The sequence below is a fragment of the Alosa alosa genome, chromosome 22 (assembly GCF_017589495.1).
Source record: "Alosa alosa isolate M-15738 ecotype Scorff River chromosome 22, AALO_Geno_1.1, whole genome shotgun sequence".
NCBI lineage: Eukaryota > Metazoa > Chordata > Actinopteri > Clupeiformes > Clupeidae > Alosa > Alosa alosa.
In genome coordinates this window covers 15,074,335-15,088,341 of record NC_063210.1, presented here as the reverse complement: position 1 = coordinate 15,088,341, position 14,007 = coordinate 15,074,335, and the positions used below count along the sequence as shown (strand labels likewise).

Sequence of the window (14,007 nt, the reverse complement as noted above, 5' to 3'; positions counted from 1 at the left end):
TTAGCTGTGATAGGCCTCATTCACCTGGTCGAACAAATAGACAGTGACGTCATCAAAGAAGGACACAACCTTCTTCTTGGCCTCCGACTCATCGATGGACGACTCTGACACCAAGGTGGGAATCTTCAGCAGGCTGCGGAGGTTGTGGGCGTCGCTGCAGTCGCTGATGACGATGGGCACCGGGTGATTCTCGTCCTCGCTTTCCTCGCTCTGTTCCTGAACGCTGTAGGTCCTCAGCTCCTCGTCCGATTCGTCACTGTCGTCCGTGTCAGCATCCTCCTCATCCGCCTCTTCTCCATCAGCAGGCGACACTTGACCCTCCAGAGGACGAAGGGGTGGGGGAGGTGAGGAGGCACGAGCAGAGATCTTAGAGTGCACCTCCTCTTCTTGTTCTTGACCACTTTGGGGGATTTGATCCTTGTTGCAGGAGGTATCTGCTGATACACTCCTGTCTGTCTCCTTGCTGTCTCTCTGTTTTCCTTCTTTGGGTAGTTCAACTAGAGATTCTGTATTAGAGGTCTCTTCTTCATCATCTTCTTGTTCCTGTTTATGTTCTCCCACTTTGAAATTGGAGGTTGATTCAGTGGTACTGTTTGTGTCACTGGAATCAAGGGGTGGACATGGAATCTCTGTGTCTTCTGTTTCCTTGGAGACTTCATCACAGGACAGTGTTGGGGTGGAACCCCGCCCCTCTTGGTCTGCAGACTGTTCAGATAGCATGCCTTCACCCAAGAATCCAATTTCTAGTCTTTCATCTGGCAAAGACTCTTTCTCTGATTTCATCTGACCTTCCACTGCAGAATGAAGAGGAAAAGAGGGGCAGGGGGTTGAGACTGTGATAGTGTCCTTTGTTTCAGTGATCTCCAGTTGAGGAAGTAGATCCCTATTTTCAGTGGGACCATTATCCTCTCTCTCTTCCTGGGACACATGGACCTTCTCTTCTATTTGGTCATCTTGTTCTTTTGAAATGACGACCTTTACATCTGTCGCTTCCTCAACCGTTTGAATCTCACATTCTTTCTTTCCCTCTTTCTCTTCTTCCTCATCCCGTGAAAGTTTCTCATTCTCGGCATCGTAATCTGAAAAATAAGCCGAATCGCGGTAAGGGTTGTCCTGACTTAGAGCTACCAGCCCTCCCTCGCTGCTCTGAGAAGCTGACAAAGAGACAGAGGTAGCCACAGCTTCAGTTGGTTCCTCCTTCTCCTCATCCAAGCTCGCGGAGATAATTGGTTTCCCCAGGGGCTGGACGAAGGCTTTTGGCTCCTGCGATTCGTGAGGTTCCTTGAGCACAAACTCGGGGGACTCATTATTCTCGGTGTCGTAGCCACTGTCCATGGCTTTGGGGGAGCTTGACGGGTGCGAGGCAGGGCTGAAGGCTTCGCTAGAGCCTGTGGCAGAGGGAAGGTCAATGGAGTCCATGGAGTCTGGCGTGCCCACCTGCTTCTGGAGGGACTTCAGAGCAGGGGAGGAAGTGGCATAGTCTCCAGTCTCAACGTAGTCCATGGGGAGGTCACCGAAGATCGCCGAGGTGACGTCAGTGATATCGTCGTCACTACAGTCATCGATCTCCACCAGACTGACACTGGAGTGTCCACGGTCGATCCCGCTGTCTGCCGTCCGACTCACTTCGGAATCAGGTTCTGACTGGACAACCATGGCAAGACTCGGTTCTGTTGTTTGGCAGGTAGTTATTTCCACAATCACAGATTCGGACTCTTTCGGTGCAATCTCCTTGACACACTCCTCTTTCTTAGCGGAAGAATCCTCCACAGTGATGTCCACATATTGCTCTGTAAGGTCATACTGAGTTGACTTATTGAGGGATTTTGCCTTTGAGGTCGAATCACCACCCCTGGCTGATAACTCTTTGTTTTCTTTCTTGCCTTCACTGGGTGCTCCAATGAGCTTCTCGTAGTCATTTATATAGCAGTTCCTCACAACTGCACCAGTGAGGGGATCGATGAAGTGAGGACTCTCCACGACTTGGCAGCACTCCACAGGCAATACCTTATCTGGTATAGTCTCATGACATATGTAGACATAGGGATTGCACTCTGCCGTTACCAGTGGATAATGACTTCCATGTGCAACACAACCACTGTCTTTTGGGGTGGCCTCTAGATAGTCTATCGGTTTAGCAGGGTGATGGTAGGCTAACTTTTGCTCATCTGACCAGCAATCCTCGACATCCGTCGTGGGCATGGTGTAGTGGAAATCAATGTAGGCGTCCTGCTGTTGGCACGAGCTTTGTCTCCGGCACGCGCTAGCGCTGCTGCTGTTGAGATGACCGGCCCAGCCACCTCTCGCCTGCCTCTCGACAAACAAATCCTCCTCGTCATCGTCATCCTCACTGTCACTGTCCCCGTGCCGTAGAAAGAGTGCCCCCTCTGTCTCCATGTTGATGCTGACCTGGTGAGAGTTGGGCATGGTCTTCCTGAGGGAACCCATCATGTCATAGTAGCCGCCTGTCACATTCTTCCCAATGATGGAGCCTTGGCTTGTCTCCAGGTAAGGGTCGCCGTAGCCTTGGCGGGGGCTGTCGAGAGAAGGCGAAATCCCCAGGGGGTTCTCCAGCTCTCCCAGCGCCTGCCGCAGGCTACGGGACCCCCAGCTCTCTTGGTGAGGCTCCGGAGGCTTCCCAATAATGTAGCCCTCCATCGTTATGGGAGGCGAGTGTTCAAAGTAGTAGCCCCCATCACGGTCCTTGTAGGAGACATAATGTCCCGACTCCCAGGGCCTGAGGGGGCTACCACTGGAAACCTGGCCGAGCAGAGGCTCCATGGTTAGGGACAAGGCAGGGCTTGTGTTGTCTGAATCGTAGGCACTGCTTTTGTGGACGTCAGCAGCCCAGTAGGAGTCGATGGACGGCTTCACCTCCGCAGGGCAGTTCATACATTCTCCCGAGTCTCCGCTTCCTGTCAGAAAGCTCCCGTTGCTGCCCCCGAACTCAGGGCTGTAGGTGGCGTACTCCATATCAACGTTGCAGTCGACTGGCTCTTCGATGCGGATGTAGTACTCGCTGCTCACCGAGGGACTGTGGGCGCTCAACACAGGGACTACCCCTGGAGCGTGAAGCTGCTTTGGCTCATAGTATGACGGAGACACCCCAAGGGTGAGACCGTCCATCCCACAGCCGCCGACAATGCCCCCTGGTGGGTAGTATATCTCCTGGCAGAGGGGGTTGCCTTGCCCCAAGGTGCCCGTGGACGACGAATGGTGGTACGACTGCTCGGCCCGCGCCTGCTCCCACTTGTACTCGAAGTTCAGTCCGTGGCTCGTCTCCGTCACCGTCAAAACGTCGTCGCCGGACTCCGAGTGGTAGGTGTCGCCCACCGAGAACTGCTCCAGCAAGGGGAAGGACGACGAGGTGGTGGAGGCGGACGGGGCGGTCATCTCCAGGGCCATCGCTCCAGCACCGTGCAGGCCGTGGTGCCTGTGCGTGGCGGTGTTGGGCCGCATGGAGTTCCAGCGCCGCTCGAAGTCCTCCTCTGCCTCGCTGGCGCTCTTGGCGCACAGGTAGCTGAGCAGGAGGTGGACCTCCTCGGCGTTGGGCCTCTGGTCAGCCTGGAGCCAGCAGAACTGCATCACTTCATACCTGAAGAACAAGAGAAAAACCAACAATAACACGTCAGTTATTTACACTGAAACATGCAAATACAGACACACACACAGCAGACACAAAGACATGAAGGTAGACATACACACACGCACACACATGCACACACGCACACACACACATGCACACACACACATGCACACACACATACACACTCCTCTTGAACAAATTATTTGCTGGGAAATGAACATCGATTCACTGGAATACAGGAAATGAAAGGCAGCAGTATTTGCATAATTATTGAAATCCATACGGGAAATGACTGCATGCTGTCTGTCTCTGTAAAAAATGAGGCCTAATAGCACTTGCATCTCCGGTAATAACCAGATTTCAACCTCATTACTTTTTCATCCGTGATAAACATTTGTGTTGGTGTGCATGCGTATGTGTGTGTCTGTTTGTTTCTGTCAGCTTTTTTCTGACAGGACAAAATACACAGGCCCTGCGGGGCTTTGCAGGAGAAATGAGTGTAGGAGTCAAACGAGGACAGGACAGCAGAGTGATGGAGGGAGGAGGGAAAGTTGGAGGAGAGAAAAACAAAGAAAAGAGAGAGAGAAAGAAAAAAAAGTCAATGAGAGTGAGTCAGACGTGGAGCAAATTAAAAAAAAAAGTCTGCGCTCAGAGGAGAAATGCACAAGACAGAGCGACAGAATTAGGCCAAAGGCTAAGAAAAAAGTGATAAAGAAGACTGTACTTTTAGACAAAAGAAGAGAAAGAACGAGAAGATAGAGAAAGGAGGGGAGAAAGAGTGTGGCATTTCCTTTTTTGAGTGTATAAGAGGTCAGAAACCCATGAATGGGATGAATGGGTTGTGACATCACCCAGAAGGAATGGCATAAATAGAGTAAAGTAGAAAGACAGAGAGAAGAAGAGGTGAACAGAGGTAAAGAGAAAAAAAGGGAGAGGAGTGGAGATGAGAGGAAAGAGGAGGAAAAGAGGAGAGGAAAAGAGAGGAGAGGAGAGGTAAAGAAGGAAAGAGGAGAGGAAATGAACAGCGAGGAGAGGAAAGGAGAGGACAAGAGAAGAAAATAGAAAAAAGAGAGGAGATGAAAGGAAAGGAGAGAGATGAGAGGAGAAAGAATTAGTAAAACATGAGAGGAATCAGTGGAATCAGGACTTGGAGGCAGAATGCAGCAGCAGTGGGCAGCTCACCAGCGCTCCGCCAGAGGGATCTTGAGCAGGGGCTTGGGCAGCTTGAGCTGCTGGTCCTTGACGGCGTAGCTGAGCACCTGTCTGTCTGAGTAGAGGCGATAGGGCTGGTTCCCCAGCTCAAACAGCTCCCAGATGGTCACGCCAAGAGACCTGCAGAACACACAAACTCAGCTTAGACCTCTCATAGCAGAGTCTACTGTATGGGTGAGCAGCACATTCACACCAAGAACGATAACTATAAACAAATATCGTTCTCGTTAACATGAATGACAACGTTTACACATAAACTATAGCGATAACGACATGAAGAACGATATCGTTGCGGATCACATTCAGAGCGATTTTGAGAACGATAAAAAGCTAATAGCCAATCAGAATCCATCACATTTTTTGTTTATCGTTGTTCAATGTGAACACTTTTATTGTTATGGTTATAGTTATTGTTATCGTTCTTGGTGTGAATGACCCTTTACAGCTCTCTTATGTGGATACCTTTGAGCTCAGTCATAAGTCTACATAGAGAAAAGTCTAGGCAGTTGAGCAAATTCCACTTTACTGCTACACATTTCCTGAAGATGCAATACAATGTACTGTTACGCAATTTAAAGTGCTTAAATTTACTTTTTCATTTTCCATTGTATGCAAAATGATTCTAGATTTAAGTAATACATGCGTAAAGGAGGACTGTGATATGTGAATGACTATCTTGTGGAAATCCAAAAGCCATAGAATTGGACTTGGCACTTGACACTTAGGCCTGATTCACCAAGTCAAACAAATCAGTATAAACCTAAAGTATCCACAGTTGTAGAACAAGTGTATGAAAAGGTACAGTATGCACTCACCAGATATTGCTTTGCTTGCTTTGATCTGCCACAAGTAGGTTTCCATGAACGTCGTCAACAAGTTCAGGGGCCATCCAGCGCAGAGGCACCAACGTCTGATCTGATGTCACAAAGTAGTCATCCTGTAGACAGGGGAGCATAATATATCAGTATGTCTTACCAGCAGGACAGGAGAGCATAATATGTCAGTATGTCTTACCAGCAGGACAAAGGAGCATTGTATGTCAGTATGTCTTAGCAGCAGTATGAGACAACACTGACAACACTTGTCCTTGACTACATGACAAACCATTGAGCATTGCAATGGGTTAAACACTGCAAAATGACAAATGATGTTTTCCTAAACAACATTATCCAGCAGATCATAATAAATGATGCAAAATCCACTCTGAGAATGATCACATCTAGATGAAAGGACAATGGCATTATTTGCCCGGCAAGTCACACCACAGCTTCCCAGCAAGCTGTTTGCATCATATGGACTGATTATATCAGACACCCAAGGCCTGATCACAATGCTGCTAATTGCATCCCCTGTGTCCTTTGATCATTTGACTCAGCCCACCAGGGTCAGAAAGAGTCCAGATGAGTGGTATTTCAAGATTGTTTAATTGTACTGTGTATTAATGTAAAATATTAATGTTTGGTCTCTAATTAATCCTTGTTATATAGGGAGCAGTCTGATCATGGTTTCATTACAATCTGAAATATGTGCCATAGTTTTATAGGCCAGCTAGTCCAATGTGATTTCTGCTGGGCCTTGATTAATGGTTGGTATAGTGTTATCTTAACAGGGATTGGTCACTGGCAAATGCATAGGAATGAGTTTTAGTAAAACCAAACACCTGAGAGTGTTCAAGAGCTTGGCTTCTCTTCTCATCTACTCTTTCACACTCTTTGTCTCTGTATTCCTTTTCTCTTTTCTCTCACTCATTCATCCCAGGATTTTTTTGTGTGTTTACTTGACATCTGTAACATTTAAACTACCGTGTATTGCAGTATTAAACTGTCCCTTGATCTACCATTCATATAACTCTTGGTGTGCCATGCCCTTGCGTTTAACATTTGGTTTATAACCGGTTTAGTGATATTGTAGGTTGTTTACTAATTATGGAGTCAGATTACGTGTGTTTTCTACAATATTCACAAGTCTAATGCATCTTACTGTGCCATAAAGTTCTGACACGCCTGAACCTTCTCGTCAGCTGTTTTCCGTTATTGGTAACATTTTGACCGCCCTTACACAATAGACCAGTGTTTGTGTGCAAATAATTACTGTACATAAATCTGTCAGGAGTATGTCAGTGACTAATGGACCTGGTTTTAATTTTGTTAAGTGCATTACATTTTCAAAGTCCTGGAACAATCATTAAAGAGGCATTATGCAGGGTTTTGTCTAAAATTAGTAAGCTAAATAGCTAAACGCCTACAACACCAGCACAGAATGTAATGTGGGAACGACAGCTCAGGTTGTTATTTGTCCTTTATGTGAATATGAGGATAATATAAGACCAAGCTACCAACAGAAACATGTTTTAGATACAGTATTGCATACTCTTGCCTTAGATATGCATTATTTATATCAAAGCTTATAACTGCAGTGTATATTAATCTGTAAACAGTGCAGGGTATCCAAATCTTTCTACTAAAAGCACTGAGGCTGATCCTGGAACTCATGATGCCTTATCCTTCAGTTGAACAGTCTCAGTGTATTAAAATCAGGCGTGCTAGGCTAGCACTGCAACAAAATGCTATCAGTGGCAGATGAGTTAGAAGATTGGTAGGGCCTCCCTGCTTTAGACCTACAGTACCTTATACTTGCTGTGAGAGAGCCCATAATCTCCTATCTTGACCGTCACGTCCGAGGTGAGCAGACAGTTCCTCAAGGCCAAGTCACTGAGTAGAAAGAGAGAGGATTCACAGTATGACAGTGAACTCGTCTAGTGCTCTGAAACAGTAGTTATTAGTAAACAAAAATTGATGGAAGCATTGCTTTGTGCATTATTAGCATGCATTAAATGTTACAAGAACGGTCTATCAAGCTTTACTGTTGCCTGGCAACTGCCAAGCCACCTTCAATGCTAACCACACAAAAACAAACGTGAGACGGACATGTGAGGGTGTGATACATATGCATCTGATGACAAAGGGTTACCCCAGGCAACAAAATCACTGATGCTGGAGTCTTGGAGACACACTCAGGCAGCACCAGGATATTGTTGCCGGTGAGCAGCCATCGGGTCAGCAGGGGACTGGATGAGGAGCGACTGAATAGGGGGTCATCAAGTCTCAGGACAGGATAGACAAGTGGTGGTCAGGTGTGTGTGTGTGTGTGTGTGTGAGCACCCGCCTGTGTCTATGTGTGTTCATGTGTATCTGTGTGTATGTCTGTGAGCATATGTGTGTGAGAAAAAGAAAGAGAGAGACAGAGAGTAGGTGTGTGCACACATATTTGTCTCTGGCTATGTGTGCATCTATCTATGTGCCTGTGTGTGTACACACTGTATGTGTGTGTGCAAATATGTGTGTGTGTGTGTGTGTGTGTGTGTGTGTGTGTGTGTGTGTGTGTGTGTGCAAGCGTGCGTGCGCGTGTGTATGTAGGAGGCCAAGTGGAGGCTCACCTGTGTACGAAGTTGTGGAGGTGGAGGTGGAGAAGCCCCGAGGCGATCTCACAGGCCATCCGCTGCAGGATGAGCGGGTCAGGGGTCATTGTGTCAGCCGCTCGGCAGCTGCGCAGGTATCCCTTCACATCGCCCTGGACAACACAAACACCATCAGACATGGCATCTGAGCCACCAGAGAGAGTGTCACATCAGATATACTTGATAATACAGAATGTGAATTTTATCGACTACAATGGATTGAGTGAAAAATGCATTGTCCGTTTTATAGACTACAATGGATTGAGTGGAAAAATATATTGTCCGTTTGTGCAACCTACTCTTTCCTCTGATTTCTGTGTTTGCACACAAAATGCTTCTCAACAAAATGTAAAAAGTAATCCCTATACAAACATAATAATAGACGATTGAAATGCCTGTAGAATGTTGTATGCAAGACCAAAATGCAAAGACCAGTGTGCTCAAATAGCCTGCAATACTGTTTGTGTCCACTTGGGGGCAATGCCACCCTCATAGCTACAGTATGTATGAATATTACAGGACTAACAGTTTGGCAAACAGGCAAGTACACAGCACTCATTGCAAGCTTTAGCCAATGAATTCCGAACACTAAAAAGCTAGAGATGCCGAGATGTCTGATCACATTTAATCTTGAGGGGGATGTCAACAAATTCTCTCTCTCTCTCTCTGACAAACAAATATTTAAACATTTCCAAATACAGAACAAATTCACAGAATTAAGAGGAAAACCCTAGAGATTGTCTGCAAAACACCAGCTTAAGAATCAAACTCAAGCTGATAACATAGACCAAGTAACAGTGAGTTCAAGGTTAAGTATTGATAACAAATTTAAATCTAAAACAACAGAAATGTATTTATGCATTTAGCAAATGGTGATTGCAGGGGCCAGTTTACTTGGAGCAACTGGACTGCATACTAGCCAAGTTCCTTAGCCACTACCCTACCAACTCCCCACCTCCTGTATATCCCTCTGAATGAGACCTGTTCCATGACTGTGAGTGGAAACCGAGGTGTGAGAGCAGCTGCTCGACAGCTGGCCGATACTCACCAGCGGGCAGAACTCCATGACCAGCAGGTAGGGGGTGACCTCGGTGCACTGGGCAAGGCACTGCAGCAGGGCTGGGTGATGAAGCCCCCTGTGGACAGAAAGGGAAGCACAGGGAGAGACAGGGTTAGAGGTTCCAGAACCACCCAACACAACACAACACACATGCAAAGACAGTAGGAGTGTGTGTGTATGTGTGTGTGTGTGTGTGTATGTGTGTGTTTGTGTGTGTGTGAGAGAGAGAGAATTTCTGGTGTGATCATGCTCTCAACTTTCTAAAGGCCAGAGGGCTGCTGAACACATGTGTCTCAGGCCGAGAAAGCAAGAAGGATGGAGAGAGAGAGGGAGGGATGGAGAGGGGGCAGGGGAGATAGAGAGAGGGATGAGAGAGAGAGAGTGTGTGTGTGTTATCTTTTTCCATGGTATTAATCAACAGAAAGTTAGGGTTCACATATCTCTACACTCTAGGCCCTCTAGCCTAAAGACAGATGCCTACATATGTTACACACTGACACTGTCATCCACAAAGATACACAATTAGTAGCAGCCAATTCTACCCAAAATATAGTGGACCAGGCTAAACGAGAAGCGTTCAAGTTGCCGGCTGTGTGGTTGTTATGTTTCGGAGAGGCTGCCAGTAGCCCTGGGCTCTCAGGGTTTACAGGCCTCTCCAGTGGACGGGAAGCCGCTTAAGCCCCACTGAGTGTGTGGGAGGCTATTTTAGGAGGCGCCGTTTCTGAGGAGAAATATCCACAGAGAGCAGTGGAGGGGTTATGAGAGAGAGATAGGGAGGGAAAGAGAGAGAGAGAGAGAGAGAGAGAGAGGGAGGGATGAAGAGGGAGATTACTACTGTTGCTGCAAGGTTAAAAGAGCCCATGTTACTTACTGAGAAGTGTGGCAATAAAATGGCAGAGTGAAAGTGAGAGAGCTGGAGGAGAAGATGGATGATAAAGTGGGAGAAGAGGTGGAGGAGAAGATGGATGATAAATAAAGTGGAGAAGAGGTGGAGGAGAAATGGATGATAAAGTGGAGAAGAGGTGGAGGAGAAGATGGATGATAAATAAAGTGGAAAAGAGGTGGAGGAGAAATGGATGATAAATAAAGTGGAGAAGAGGTGGAGGAGAAGATGGATGATAAAGTGGAGAAGAGGTGGAGAAGATGGATGATAAGATGGATGATAAAGTGGAGAAGAGGTGGAGAAGATGGATGATAAAGTGGAGAAGAGGTGGAGAAGATGGATGATAAGATGGATGATAAAGTGGAGAAGAGGTGGAGAAGATGGATGATAAAGTGGAGAAGAGGTGGAGGAGAGAAGATGGGAAAATGAGATTCTGAAGAGAGATGGGAGTGATAAAACAAATAAAAAGAGAAAGTGAAAGAAGAAGAAATGGAGGAGAGAGAGAGAGAAGGAGAGAAGGAGAGAAGGAGAGAAGGAGAGAGAGAAGGAGAGAAGGAGAGAGAGAAGGAGAGAGAGAGAGAGAAGGAGAGAAGGAGAGAGAGAAGGAGAGAAGGAGAGAGAGAAGGAGAGAAGGAGAGAGAAGGAGAGAGAGAGAGAGAGAAGGAGAGAAGGAGAGAGAGAAGGAGAGAAGGAGAGAGAGAAGGAGAGAGAGAGAGAGAGAAGGAGAGAAGGAGAGAGAGAAGGAGAGAAGGAGAGAGAAGGAGAGAAGGAGAGAGAGAAGGAGAGAGAGAGAGAGGGAGATGTGAAGAGGGGAAATGGCAGATAGACAGGTGGTTTACCAGAAAGGCTTGAGGTAGATAGATAGACAGATTTACTGTAGATAGATGGAGGAGAGAGAGAGAGGAGGGAGCGATGAGAAGGGGAAAGGGCAGACAGGGGGTTTACCGGAAGGGCTTGGCCTCCTCCAGGAAGTGCATCTGGTCCTGGACACTGGCACTGGATTTCAGCTCCTTCACCACCACCTGCATGGAGCTTGCACCGCAGTTCACCTCACCCAGGAGAACCTAACACACACACACACACACACACACACACAGACACACACACACACACACACACACACACACACACACACACACACACACAGACATGCACGACACACGCATATGCACACACAAATACATACATACACTCAACCATACACATACAGTACGCTCACACACACACACACACACACACACACACACACACACACACACAGGCAGGAAAACAAACACACAATATGCACATACACACACACACACACACACAGAGAGAGGACACAGACACACAAACAGATAAGGACAGAGAAGAGGTAGGTGCACACACACACACACACACACACACACACACACACACACAGGAAAGACATCATATACCGTCCAAATGAAAATAAGGCACAGTAAGGCAAACCCATATCACGTAGGGGGTAGAAGGACACATCAGCCGAATGAAAGTAAAGAGAGATCCGCAGTTATGCAGACGTGCAGAAGAACATGATGCCATTTACACAGACAAAGACAAACCCAATGAGGGAGAAATACAGACGGCATAAATACAACCAAAGGGCAGGCGCATACACACACACACACACACACACACATACACACACACACACACACACACACACACACACACACACACACACACACACACACATACACACACACACACACACACACACACACACACACACACACACACACACACACACACACACACACACACACACACAAGCACACAAGGGTACGGATACAGACACATACATGCAGACATAGAGACAGACACACAGATGGACATACCCAGTCAATGTAAAGAATTGGAGGGGGTGGTTATGTGTATGTGTGTCAGAGAAAAAGAGAGAGAGAGAAAGAGAGAGAGTGAAAGAGTGAGGGGGGACAAACAGACAAGGAAACAGAGAGTGAGAAAGAAAGAGAGATAGAGAGAGAGGGAGGGAGAATGAGAGTGAAAAACAACACGTTAACCACATGATAACAGACATTCCTTCAAAATCCACAGTGCAATCAAAGCGAGTGAGAGAGGTGAGGGGATGTGGGGAGTGGGGGGGCAGAATCAGTGATGGCGTTAGCTACGGTATGAGGGCCTCAATTTAGAAGCAAGCGTGAATTTCTCTCTCTGTCAAACACGAAGAAACCCCCCACCCCTCTCAAAACCACAGAAGAACTGTTGGAGCTTCAAAGGAAAATGCTGGAGGAGTGTGGTGGGATAGTGAGGGGGGGTCTGGGAATCGGAGTGTTTCAGGTAATGCGCCGTGTCGGCCATCTTAACAGCCTCGGCTTCACACAGGCCCGGCTTCACCCAGCAGCAGCCCTAACATGGCTGACTAACTGACGGTGCACGGTCGACCTGCCACAGTGAGACCGTCGCTTAAGGGCTCGCCCCAGGAAATCAGCACAAACAAATAAACAAACAAGTCAACAGCTGAGGGTGAAGATAGGGAGAAGTTAATCATTGACTTTACCTTTCCAAACCAGCCATGGCCAATCTCCTTGATGTAGAGCAGGCTGTGCCGACCGACGTTTGTGGATTTGGACAGCTGGACTGCAAGGCGAGACAGATACAGACACCAACAGACACAGACGCAGACAAAGACAGACAAGTTAGTGAGAGGCTCCAATCCAGTCTCGAAGACACAATGGTTTCACCGTTACATCTCTGTACAGAGCAGTACCGTTGCGCTACCTGATTGCACCCAACTATATCTGCACTGAGAGAAGATCCTTTGGTAGAATAACAAGCAAGTGAACTTCTGTACAATTGCACTAAGAAAAACTAAGAAAAACAATCACCCTTTAGGCCAAACCCTCTTCAACTCTTAGCACATTCGTACGAGGTTGCTCTGAAGTGGAGAACCGTTCCTTCTGGCGTTTGTATGGACAATGCTTCCTTCTTCGCGGTACTGTACAGTATGTTGCTGCTCAGCTGTAGTTATGTAACTGAGTAGTGGTGATGAATATGCCAGTTATCTCCTTCTTTGACTTGTCCATGCTTTGAACATGTCCATGCTGTGAGCTGGTTAAACAGCATGGTCCTTAAGGTGAGGTTCCCAAGAGCAACCAGGTTCTTTATCCAATTTGCATCCATTTCTTTTTTTTTTTTTTTACTGAAAGATGTTCAGTGATGTGCTATCGTTTGTCCATCTCATTCAACGCCTAAACGCAGACTGACTTGAGCACCACAAAAATACAAGGAATCAAGTCAAGACCCCTCCTCTCTCTCTCTCTCTCTCTCTCTCTCTCTCTCTCTCTCTCACACTCTTTCTCACTTTTGTTCTCCCTCTCCCTTTCTCTCTGTCTCTCTCCCTCTCACTCAGTCACCATCGTGATGCTGGCGTGTACGCTATGATGAGAATAAACAGATAGATCTTTGTGTGTGTGTGTGTGTGTGTGTGTGTGTGTGTGTGTGTGTGTGTCTAGCGTGACGTGCTGTCTCCCTCACAGTCCCCCTATTCTGTGTATGTCATGGACGTATTGTATACGCCTGTATGTAAAGTTCCACAGGCCAGTCATTCCTTCCTTCCACCCTCGCACAATTTAAGGGGGTTGCAGAGTCTGGTCACCCAAAGGAGGGGGCTGTGGGAGAGGGGGGTTGGAGAATCACTGCCTTTGTCTGAAAGCTGGTGCTACTTGGTACCAAACAGATGAATGCAAACAGTGAGGCTATTATGCAACAAACATGAACTGGGTAGGTCGGGTGGGGTGGGGTGCAATGGTGTGGTGGTTTTGTGTGTGTGGGGGGTCATTGGTGAG

At 47.2% G+C, this 14,007-nt stretch overlaps 1 protein-coding gene across 3 annotated transcripts in view; it reads right to left on the bottom strand.

Moving 5' to 3' along the window:
- Window positions 1-14,007, bottom strand: part of aatkb (apoptosis-associated tyrosine kinase b) — a 53,838-nt gene that overhangs the window by 2,357 nt on the left and 37,474 nt on the right. For 2 of the 3 annotated variants that reach the window (XM_048233330.1, XM_048233331.1), the window contains 8 exons: window positions 12,720-12,799; window positions 11,144-11,262; window positions 9,304-9,391; window positions 8,235-8,368; window positions 7,425-7,509; window positions 5,614-5,735; window positions 4,769-4,918; window positions 25-3,595 (listed from right to left, as the gene is read on the bottom strand). In XM_048233330.1, the coding sequence (XP_048089287.1) occupies window positions 25-3,595; window positions 4,769-4,918; window positions 5,614-5,735; window positions 7,425-7,509; window positions 8,235-8,368; window positions 9,304-9,391; window positions 11,144-11,262; window positions 12,720-12,799 (4,349 nt within the window). Of the gene's footprint in view, window positions 1-24; window positions 3,596-4,768; window positions 4,919-5,613; window positions 5,736-7,424; window positions 7,510-8,234; window positions 8,369-9,303; window positions 9,392-11,143; window positions 11,263-12,039; window positions 12,123-12,719; window positions 12,800-14,007 lie in introns of those variants that run through there. The other variant, XM_048233333.1, reaches the window with a different exon arrangement.